The sequence below is a fragment of the Grampus griseus genome (genome assembly GCF_964374135.1).
Source record: "Grampus griseus genome assembly, chromosome: 10".
Lineage (NCBI taxonomy): Eukaryota > Metazoa > Chordata > Mammalia > Artiodactyla > Delphinidae > Grampus > Grampus griseus.
This window is the reverse complement of record NC_139004.1, coordinates 43,050,463-43,062,575: the sequence shown is the minus strand read 5'-3', so window position 1 is coordinate 43,062,575 and position 12,113 is coordinate 43,050,463. Positions and strand designations below refer to the sequence as shown.

Below are 12,113 nucleotides of genomic sequence, written 5' to 3'. Positions count from 1 at the left end.
TTTTTTTTTTAACCACTCACACCTGTCAGAAGTCACTGGAAGAAGAAAAGAAAGAGCATGTTGAAAAAGCCAGAGAATTACAAAAATGGGTATCAAATATCAGCAAGACATTGAAAGACGGAGAGAAGGCTGAAAAGTCTTCCTTCTTTAAGCAAAAGGTACTCACCGAGGTCCTGGTTTAATAATAATGATAATATCAATAATTATAGTGGGGAGAATTTACTGAGTTGATACAGTCCACCTAAAAAAAAAACCCTTTAATTCTTTAGTTTCCCCCACTTCTATATGCAGTTATAATGAGGATCAGAGACGTTAAGTAACTTGCCCAAGGAATCACAGTATGTGGCAGAAGAAGCTGTCTCTGCTTCCAAAACCTGGACTTCATCAATATTAGTCTCACTGTTAGTCAACCAATATGTGGGACTGCTTTTCCTCACAGTGAGATCTGCTTCCTGATCGCTTTGATGAACGTTGCAGGAGAGCAGAGTCACTCTGTTTGGTGCCCTGAGTACATTCATGCACTCTGTGTCATAAAGAGTTGCAAGCTCGTTCTTAGAATAGAAACAAAAAGTTTCAAGAGCAACAAACTGCAGACCAAGATGTTAACATTTGAGGGTCGCATTTAGTTGTGCTTTTCTGGGTCTTTTCTATTTCCGAAAGAAGTGTTCTCCCATCATCCACTGGAAATTCTAGATTCTTTCCCTTCCCTAAATGAAGTCTTTAGTTCTGTAGGCTGTGTTCTGAACCCCACTACTTGACATAAGTTGAGTGGCCACATTTCGTGAGATGTTACTGCTCTGAGGTGTCCTTTGGGCTGTCCCACCTGAAGCTCTTAGGGCACTGAGTTAAGCAGTTTTGCTGCTGCTACTGATAATGCTGGAATTGCTACTATATTTTAAAAAATAAATTTCCACTAAGTAAGCAGTATTTTTCTCGATTATGTTTCCTGCACTGCACTGCTGCTCCTGCCTGACCTGTGGAAACTACAGAGGCAATCATTAGCTTTCCCTTCCAGCTCTGCATCAGTACACACTTGTCATCACTTGAAACAGACATTTTTGACATAATCCAATAACAGAAAGCTTCAACATCTTGTCTCATTTCGCCTATGGCATGAGGCAGATGAACCTTATTTGAGGTTCCCCCGGGAGAGGTTTATAGACCTGAGTATTTACTTGAATTCTCATTCAGTTGAAATAAAGCCAGCTTAGCTCATAGTCTAGCAAACTACATTTTAATAGAGTGTGGGGGAAATAAGTTGGAAAGGAAAATTACATTTAGTGTTTTAAACCCAAAACCTTCAAAGCAATTTTATGCGAGTATTTAGTTTAAAACATCTTCTTCATTTTCCCCCTGTCAAATAGGAAAAGAGCTAAAATAGGGACACAAACTTAGCAAGGATTTCTTGAGAGAACAAGTTTCTTTTCAGGAACGTGGTTTATAAACGCTTGGTATTTCCTCATTCTGTAGTTCTAAATTCTCCAAAATTTTACCGACCAGTGTTAGTTTTAGACCTAGCAGACATAAAAGTAGACAGATACCTTTGCAATGCAGATCATGGCCCCAGTTATAAATCTTGAATAACACTCGATGGTCTCTCTGTTGAAGGATATTTAAGGTAATTTGATGTCAGTAATAAATGTGTCTTTCAAAAAATCAGTATTGCCTCATGATTACCTATAGCCATGAAAAATAGACTTTAGGCTGACTCTCAGTAGAATACGTCTGGGGAAAATACACCTTTTCATTGTCCCATCATTTCATTTCTGCTCACTTAAAAGAATGGCATTTACTTTCTGATATTACTTTCTGATATTCAGAAATGATACAGAGAGGAATTAGGAGAAAGTAAACAGGTCAATTTTATTTCTCTGTCTGTCACAGGCGACTTTTGCAAGTGAAGTCCTAGTAATAGAAATTATTTAATCTTGACCTGCAAACCTAGAGAGGAATACTTCTAGAGAGGAATTTTTTTTCCAAAGGAGCTTTGTATCCAGGAGCTTGGGGGAAGGAAGGGAAGGTTTTTGTTCCATGTTCATGTATCTTTTTGAGGATGGCAATGTTCTTCCAGTGCTGAACGTCTGGCCACCTGGGGTATCATTAAGGCATTCTCTATTCGTGGTTGGGCTGGGACAAATGCAAGAACCATATCATGCGGTATTATTATTTCCTCGTGGAAATGATGGCCTTAGGGTTAGAGGGAGGGACTTTCCTTCATCGTGCATTCTCAAAAGCAGTCTTCTTATCCAGGCCTGTGAACCAGTAATAAGTGATGCGTATTTACTCAGATCACCTGAAAATATTCCCATCGTGTGGGTCTTGATGAAAACTTGGAGTTTTTTAAAATGACTGTTGTGTCATCTTTGTGAAGGAAGAGCTTGAGTGTGTTTTCTTTACCTCGCAGATTTCCAGTGAGGAAATATCAGTCAAGAAGGAACAATTATCTGAAGCACTGCAAACTATGCAGCTCTTCCTGGCTAAACACGGAGACAAGTATGTTGGTTTTCATTAGGTCTTTTATTTGAAGTAGGGGAGTGGTCTTCAAAACTCTTAGCAAAGTAGAGGATGGTAAATTGCAATGTAGAGTTTAAAAATGGGACTCAATCACAAATTTACTTAGTAATATAATAACCTAAGACTATAAACTTGGCTATTTAATTGTCGCTTTTCATCACTCTTGGTCTTTACCAAAACCCTGAAATGTACTTATTACCCCCATATATTGCTGATGAGGAAACAGGCTCAGAGAGTTTAGGATCTGTAGCTAGTGAGTAAAGATGCCAAGCCAAGTCTTGATTCTGAGTAGTACTTACTCTCCAAGACCTACCTTTTGGAAAATGTGTGTAAATACGTTCTTCATTTTCTTAGCTGAGAACTGTGGCAACTTAATTTCTTGTGGTTTGGTCCTACTTTTTGCAACAAGGCACTTCATATATTTCAGCTAATGCCTCAGACAGGGAAGGAATCTACCCTTTTCTTAAATATTGTTTGTCTGTCATCTTTAGAATTACTCTAGAATGATTTTATATTGTACCTTAGGTTAAATTTATAAGGAAATTGGGTTAATTTCCTTATAAATTTCCTCTTTATTCATCCTTCTGCTTGAACAAGTTTCATCTTGAGTCGTGGTACCTTACTTGTCCCTTTTCCATGTTGGAACTAACAATGGGATCTTTCCCTCTGTCAGACAACAGCAGTTGTTATTTTAGAAATTTGTATATGCTAGAGAGGTGCTGATATATTAGTTTACACTCTTTTCCTTTAGTCCTTTTCCAGGCAAGAGAAGGATTCCTGGATGTTTTTAGGGTCATAAGGGCCATCCTTAATTTTCATATACAACCATTCTAAGACCTGAGTAATCTGTATATGAGATTATATTATATTTTATGACCCTATGTTAATTTAGGAAAGTATTCTTTGCAAAATCATCGAGGCTAGTGTGTCATCTTTATCACTTGAAGACTTATATTCGTCTTTTCGTACTTTCTGGTTATTTTAGAATGACAGACGAAGAAAGAAATGAATTGGAAAAACAAGTGAAAACTCTCCAAGAAAGTTATAATTTACTCTTTAGTGAATCTCTGAAACAACTACAACAATCACAAACCTTAGGAGATATAAAGGTAGAGGAGAAGGTAATGTTATTTATTTAGAACATGAGGCTGTTTTAAGACTTTTAGTTTAACTGCATGATTGTAGAAATATATGTCAATGACAAAGAAATGACCTTGAGTTGTGTACATGGAAGAAACATGGGTGGGGTTTATTTAAGTACTAGGAGATTTCAGTGTTTTTCATTAAATGCAGTCTTACACTTGCTGTCATCAATTTCTGTGACATCTTAATCTCTGCCTTGCATGGTAAAAGGAAGGAATCATTCATTTTTCTAACTCTTCTCTGTCAAAGCCATTCCTCTACTGTTATATAGATATATGTTATATAGATATGATAGATATTCTACTATATAAATATGATGGTATAAAATAGTCTGTGAGTCACCTCTAAACGTGACATTGGAGTATTAGGGGATTTGTCTGATTTTCAGAGATATCCATGAGATTTCTTTGAGAAATACTGGGCCATATGTTTTAGCAAGGATGCTCTAGCATCTTCTTAAAATATAACAGAAATAGCTTAAAATTTGGCCTATCCTTAAACTTTTAAAACTTGACAACACATATTCAATACAAAATCCAGTGTTCAAAAAGTTATCTTTATACTCAATTCCCTCACTCCCTGAGTACTTTACATACTATTTGTCGTATTTTGAGGGTATGTAACGATTTTCCTGGCTCATGGGTTTTGACTATCTGTGAAGAAGTCTGTATGCTGTAAACATCAATAGCATGGGGTTTGAAACTCTCTCTTGTGTCAGGAGACTAATCTCACCCGATTGCAGAGAGCATGGTTTGCCTTCTAGGTGTGTGTCCTGTTTCCTCACCCTCATCATTTCCTGTGTCCTCACTAACCTTCTTAATGTACACGATATGAAGTTTTCAGTTCACAGATGCATGTCGTTTTCAAAGCTTTATCACATCCTGTGCTCTCGAATAGATCACTGACATAGATCACTTGTGCATTTGAGCTGCTTAACACTCACAGCCTTGCCGCGTCTTGGTAAGTAGAGGATTTTTATGTCGAAGTGTCTTTTTTTATAAGAAAATGCAAACTAAGTTTCATGACGCTCTGCCCACCCTCATGTCACTGACTGAGACTTCATGCTTTCCTTTCAGCTGGATAAAGTCATCGCAGGCACCATTGATCAGGGCACGGGAGAAGTCCTTTCTGTCTTTCAGGCCGTGTTAAGAGGCCTCATTGATTATGACACGGGGATCCGATTGCTTGAGACCCAGCTCATGATTTCTGGGCTTGTTTCACCAGAATTAAGAACATGCTTTGACCTCAAAGATGCCCAAAATCATGGCCTTATTGATGAGCAAGTTCTTAGCCAACTCCGAGAACTCAGTGAAACGAAGGAGATTATTTCTGCTGTGTCGTCCACCACAGTTCCAGTGCTGGATGCTCTGGCTGAAGGTGTGATCTCAGAACCCATGGCCATCAGAGTTCTTGAGATCCTGCTTTCCACGGGCTCTCTCGTTATTCCGGCCACAGGAGAACAGCTGACGCTGCAGAAGGCTTTCCAGCAGCACCTGGTTTCCTCTGCCTTATTTTCTAAAATCCTGGAACGGCAGAATCTGTGTAAAGATCTTATCGACCCCTCCACCTCTGAGAAGGTGTCTTTAATAGATATCATGCAAAGAAGTATTTTACAGGAAAACACAGGGGTGCGGCTTCTGCCTGTGAGGCCACAAGAAGGAGGCAGGATAACGTTAAAATGTGGGAGAAACTTAAGCATTTTAAGGGCAGCTCATGAAGGCCTCATAGACCGTGAGACCATGTTCAGGTTACTGGGTGCGCAGCTGCTTTCAGGAGGTCTGATCCATTCCAAGTCTGGTCAGAGAATGACTGTAGAAGAAGCCGTGGCAGAGGGGGTGATGGACAGAGACACTGCCAACAGTATCCTCACCTACCAGGTGGAAACAGGCGGAATCATCCAATGCAACCCCGCCAAGCGTTTAACTGTCGATGAGGCAGTCCAATGTGATCTGATAACGTCCAGCAGTGCCCTTCTGGTCCTCGAGGCTCAGCGAGGCTACGTGGGCCTCATCTGGCCTCACTCTGGGGAGATATTCCCTACATCTTCTTCCCTGCAGCAGGAGTTGATTACCAATGAATTGGCGTCTAAGATCCTGAACGGCAGGCAGAAAATCGCTGCTCTTTACATTCCAGAAACATCTCAAGTCATTGGTTTGGACGTTGCCACGCAACTCGGAATCATAGATAATCACACAGCATCGATTTTAAAAAGTATAACGCTGCCCGATAAAATGCCAGATTTGGGAGATTTCGAAGCTTGTGAAAATTCCAGAAGATGGCTCTCTTTTTGTAAATTCCAGCCATCCATGGTCCATGATTACAGGCAAGAAGAAGATGTTTTTGATGGAGAAGAGCCAGTGGTGACTCAGAGCTCAGAACAAACTAAAAAATTATTCCTGTCTTATTTGATGATAAATAGCTATATGGATGCAAACACAGGGCAGAGGCTTTTGCTGTACGATGGAGGCTTGAATGACGCTGTTCAGATGCTCCTGGAAGGCTGTGGTGCAGAAATTGATGAGAACACGCCTGTAAAAGAATGTCTTGATGTCATAAGACTCCCTGGCGTATTTCTGAATAATGCTGCAAGTAAAGAAACGAGTGAAAGTACAGCTACACCAGGTAGTTTTGATAAATGTCATTGCAGAGAACCTAAACGTAAAGGAACCTCTGAAAACGCCATAGATGAAGAGTTTCAGGAACTGGGAACTAACGTTACCAGGAGTGAATTTCGCCAGTCAGAAAACGTGGCAGATATACTGGCAACTGATTATAAAGTTAAGGATTCATCCAGCCTGTGTGTTCCTAGTTTGATATCACATTTAACAGAGCCTGGACTTGCTGAAGTTAGCCTGCTCAGACAAGACTCTGAAAACAGACTTGAAAACGGTGAAAATCAAAGCCAAATAGAAACAAAGGAACATGCAGATGAATGTAGTCATTCTAAAAACCTTCAAAACTTTGCAAGTGATTTGATAAGTCCTATAGTAAAATCAAAAACTAGTAGAATCTGTGATTTGAATGAAACGGTGAATGAAGATAATATTAGCAGGGATTCAAGTCTCTTGGACTATTCCCCCAGGCTGAGTGCCTTGTTAAGTCATGATAAACTGAGGACCAGTCAGGGAAGTTTTCATGATGTACACAGTGCAGAGAACAATGGAAATAAATGTGAAGCCTTTACATTGCCATTCAGTGACCAAACCATGTTATCGGGTCAAAGAATAAGAGAAAAATTTCAAGACCAGTTTCTGGGAATTGCAGCTATCAACATCAGTTTACAGGGAGAAAACACTGTACAAAAATCTTTCGGTATTGGTTGTAGTAATCCTCAGGTACAAGATCAGAATGATGAAAAAATGCTTGCTGCTTCTCATCAGGAACCCGAAGACGAGCAAAGTGAGTCCACGGTGGAAGGGTCCTCCTGTGCCCTGCCCCTGAGGGGTGGTAGTCATCACATCAGCATGGCTCACATTCATACCCCATCATTTGAAGGGGCTGTCAGCGCCAGTGCTGGTGACTATGAAACATCACTGCTGGGTGATCAGCAGAGCGACACAGAAACAGATACAGACAGCGATGCTGACTTTTATGACACGCCCTTGTTTGAAGATGATGACCATGATTCCCTGCCTCTGGAAGGTGATGACCATGGTTGTCTGCAGCCCAAGGACTATGACACGCTGCCAGAGGAAGATGACTGGGCCGCTCCTCCTGGAGAGGCTTTTTATGATGTTTCTAAAGAGGATGAACATTCTTTGGGGACCCAAGGGGGACTGGTTGATAGCTTAGGTGTGAGGGGAGAAGCACAGTCTCTGCAGGATTTTCTCATAGTTGCTGAGAAAGCAGAATTCGATTCTGGTGAAAGAATCCATTTAAATTCACTTGCCTCCTATGAGGTGAATGGACGGTTGATGGAAATCGTATCAGAACAGGACAGCACAGATGACCTTGAAGGTGATGAGTCTGACTCATTGACTGACCATGAAATTGTAGGAAGAAAAGAGAGCTTCAGGACTCCATTAAATTCTGAGGATGCTGGCTGTTGGAGAGGGAGAGAAGAGTACGTAACTGGGCAAGAATTTAAATCTGATCCCGATCGTTTAGATTCTGTGCAAAATGAAGAAAGTTATGGGGACTCAGAGTGTGACAGTAATGATCAGGACGACGATGATGACGATGGTGGTGGTGATGCCAAAGAAGAAGGAGCAGGAGGTGAGGATGGAAAGCCCGTGTGCCAGGACGAGACTGAGGGTGTGGATGTCCCCATGTGTGTCACCACTGCACCCAAACCGGGAAACAGCCATGCAAGTCAAAGTAGCAATAAAACGATTCTCCCGGATCAAAAGCACCATCATAGTTCTTTGGAAAAACAGCAAAGTGTAAATGTTTTGCAGCCAGAATCAAGTAGTAAAAGTAGCTTGGTTCCTGAAAGAAATAACCTTCCAGAATATGCAACTGAGGTTGTTCGAAAAAGCAAAGATCTGTTGAATCATGAGATGGTCCTTAAGGATAAATTGCTGTCTGTCATGAAAGACACTGAATCGGAAAACGCTTTAAGCCCTGTTGGTGTTTTACATAATACTAGTGTCGGTTCAACTTCTGAACTAGCGGATGATCTAAAGAACACAGGGGTTAAGTTGATTCAAGGGCCAGAATCTATGGACTCTGTGAAAGGTGGAAATCCATATTATGAGAATGTGACACTTCAGGGTGACTCATCTTCTGATAAAGACATTTGTTCTGAGCCCAGTTTAATAGTAAAACCTGTGGAGGAAAGCCATTTGTCATCCAGAGTCTCTGTAACTGACCAAGATCCTCAAGGCAATGGAAAAGATCTAATTAAAAGGAGAGCTGACAAAAACAATATACTAATAGAAGATGAAACATTGGTTCATAAAATGTGTGCAGGTAAAGGAGAAGTGCTTATAGAAGGTCCTGTAGAAGATAATAAATGTCTCAGACTTTTGCCCAGTAAAAGTACAAGGGAGAGTCTTGATTTAGTTAATAGTCCATTTCCGTTCCCACACATCACACACAGTGAAGGACATAATCAGGAAGGAAGCCTTAAAAAAGCAACAGTAGCCCTTAAAGATGAACCAAAGAATCTGCCAACAATAGTTAGCAAAAGTCCCGTTCAATTTGAGAATCATGAAGAAATTTTCGATTCCTCAGTTTCCCAAGTGATCACTGATGACATGACTTCAGACATGACCTTGTCTGAAAGGAATACAAGGATTGAGAAAGATTCAACCACCGATGGACCTGAAAAAGAGCTTGATCTGTTTACTTATTTAAAACACTGTGCTAAAAATGTGAAAGCAAAAGACATACTGAAACCAAATGAAGATACCCCAAGCTGTATTCTAGTAGCTTCCCCTCCCAGGAATGAGCACGTGCAATTAGGAGTTAATAATGTGAAAGAAAAGGCAGCTCTTGCCCAAGAAGACTTACCTCCAAAGGAGATGGTCCAACAGAAGGATCTTCCTACTAAAGAAAGTGTCTCAGAAGGAGGATCAGAAATTCCTGAGTTCACACCAGAAAGAGATGAAAGCACACCTTCAGTCTTCCCTCTTATAGATGCCGAGGGCCTTGGGAAACATACAGATTTTGTGCAGTCAGAACTCTGTGCAGATGGAACAAGAAATAACTCCAGTAACACTTTAAACACTGACTGCTCATCCTTAGAAATTAACAGTGAGAAAGGAGTAATTGAGCAACAGGCACGAAAAGAACCAGCCTCATCTCCAGGAGTCCAGGAAAACGAGGTTCAGATTCCTGAGTTATCTCAGGTCTCCATTGAAGATGTCGAGGACATCTTAAAAGGTAGATTGAAAGAAGGTCATACGAATCCTCAAGAGCTTGGAGAACCTTCAGCCTGTGCAGATACTAACATTTCAATTCAAAACTTAATTAAAAGAGTTAGCTCATCATCATTGGTAAGTGAAGCATCTGGTGTGTCTGGCGACTCTAAAACCAGTGACTATGGTATTTCCCCCATGAATAACTCACCAGAACTAAAAGCAGAGGGCAGAGAGGATCCGCTCTGTACTGCAAACCTCAAGTCTGAGCTGCTTCTCGATATACTTAAGCAAAATCAGTATAGCCAGAAAATTACGGGAGCATTTGAATTGATGAAAGAATTAACTCAAATGGAGTGTGATCTAGAGAAAAGAGGTAGGACATCTGAAGTTCTTCCTCTGCAACTTGAAAATGTTTTCTGCAAGCTGCTTGCTGATGGATATTCAGAGAAAGGAGGACAGGGTGGAGAATTGAATCAAAAATCATCTACAGCTTCTGAGATGATGGATGAAAAGCCACACATTCTTGATGATCTTAACAGCAAGAGAGAAAAACCCCATTCCCTTAATTTACAAAATATGAAAGAAAATGGACCAGAAAACTCTCCTGTCTGTGCATCAGCATTGCCAAGAGGCAGGAGGCTGGAGGAGCTATGCGCTGAATCCCCAAACCGTTTGGAATGTATTTCAGGGTCAAAAGACATGGCTTCTGGAGACAGCTTGATGGAACAAGTAAGTATACTTTACATTTTATAAGGAAGTAGCTGCATTTGGGAATAATCCCATACATTTTATTTGCTTGAAAATCTGCATAAAGCCTATTGAATTAACATGTCCACATTTGTGTTTAGTTTTCCAATGAGCTACAGCAGTGTTTACAGCACAGATCAAAGATGTGCGAGTATTTGGCTTTGCTTCAAGATATGAGGCCTCCCTTAGGTAACCAGGAGTCTCTGGATAACAATCTAGAAGCTTTGAAGAACCAACTTAAACAGCTAGAGGTAAGAATTGTCTGCTGCCGGTTATGGAGGGTAGTCAGCTGATATTAATTTGGAAAATTAAAAAGAGCATTTTTATATTTTGAATATTAGTTATATTTGTGTTTCTCACTAGGTATATCTGGGATGTGTATTTTTTGCAGACATTTGAATTGGGATTGGCTCCAATTGGTGTGATTTTAAGAAAAGACATGACGCTGGCAGAAGAGTTTTTAAAGTCTCTGCCAGGTGACTTCCCCAGGGGACAGCTCGAGGACCTGAGTGTAAGCCTCCAGAGTCTGCAGACGGCCTTCTCCTCCCTCCATGCCTTGTCTTCAGAAAGAATGAACCACATCATGATGGCTATCGACTCCGAGATGGTAGGTACCAGACCGTCTCACGTTGAGTCAGAACTAGTGTTTGGGAGAAAACTGAGGGTTTGAAAATTTAGTCATAAGATGATAAACTGTTAAGCTCTTAACACAGGATCATTATTTGTAGGAATTTGAAATTTGGGGACAGACAGAAATGAACATGCAATTTTATTTTCTAGTCTAAACTAGCAGTTGCCCATGAAGAATTTTTGCACAAACTTCAGTTGTTCTCACGTTGGATATCAGAGATGAGCACATCTGTGAAGGATGTGGAGGTCATGATGGTTCAAAATACTGGACACGTAAAGCAAAGCTTGGAGTTTCTCAAGGCAAGTGTCAAAGTCAATAAGACCAAGTACATCAGAAAACCTGTGGATTGAATGTAACAAAGGTTAAGAAAAAATGTGACTTTGCTGAAGCTATAAAGGATTATTTCCTTTTTCGCTAAGAGGTGTTTGTTCACAGTTGACTCAGCTATAAAATAATCACAGCCTTACAGATGTCATTCTGATGAGGTCCCTGCAGACTTTATAAAACTCTTACTACCACTGCATGTTGAGGTTGGTATTTATGTATTTATGTATGTATCAGTCACATAAAGACAATCATTTAAATCAGTCCTGTAGCTGCTTCATGGTATTAATCATTTCTGTCATGCCTTTCTTCCCCAAGTTCTTAATGTGAACAGCATCCCTCATGAATGGCGGGCAGTGACACTCCTGGCCTGCGAGTCAGAAAACTGAAATTCTGGCCTACTGGATTTATGTTTTAAATTCCCATGGTCTCGTGTATGTGCTGCCACAATTACATGGATATTATAAATATTAGCAAGGAATATATTTTTAACATCTTTATTGGAGTATAATTACTTTACATTGTTGTGTTAGTTTCTGCTATATAACAAAGTGAATCAGCTATATGTATACATATATCCCCATATCTCCTCCCTCTTGTGTCTCCCTCCCACCCTCCCTATCCCACCCCACTAGGTGGTCACAAAGCACCGAGCTGATCTCCCTGTGCTATGTGGCTGCTTCCCACTAGCTATCTATTTTACATTTGGTAGTGTGTATATGTCCATGTCACTCTCTCACTTCATCCCAGCTTACCCTTCCCCCTCCCTGTGTCCTCAAGTCCATTCTCTACATCTGCATCTTTATTTCTGTCCTGCCCCTACGTTCTTCAGAACCATTTTTTTTTTTTAGATTCCATATATATGTGTTAGCATAAGGTATTTGTTTTTCTCTTTCTGACTTACTTCACTCTGTATGATAGACTCTAGGTCCATCCACCTCATTAGAAAT

General features: G+C 40.4%; 1 protein-coding gene across 8 annotated transcripts in view; it reads left to right on the top strand.

Moving 5' to 3' along the window:
* Positions 1-12,113, top strand: part of DST (dystonin) — a gene marked incomplete at its 5' end in the record, with an annotated part of 395,725 nt that overhangs the window by 245,480 nt on the left and 138,132 nt on the right. For 7 of the 8 annotated variants that reach the window (XM_082663420.1, XM_082663421.1, XM_082663422.1 and 4 more), the window contains 7 exons: positions 30-158; positions 2,405-2,493; positions 3,500-3,635; positions 4,734-10,190; positions 10,310-10,459; positions 10,600-10,815; positions 10,989-11,138. In XM_082663420.1, the coding sequence (XP_082519546.1) occupies positions 30-158; positions 2,405-2,493; positions 3,500-3,635; positions 4,734-10,190; positions 10,310-10,459; positions 10,600-10,815; positions 10,989-11,138 (6,327 nt within the window). The remainder of the gene's footprint in view (positions 1-29; positions 159-2,404; positions 2,494-3,499; positions 3,636-4,733; positions 10,191-10,309; positions 10,460-10,599; positions 10,816-10,988; positions 11,139-12,113) is intronic. The other variant, XM_082663426.1, reaches the window with a different exon arrangement.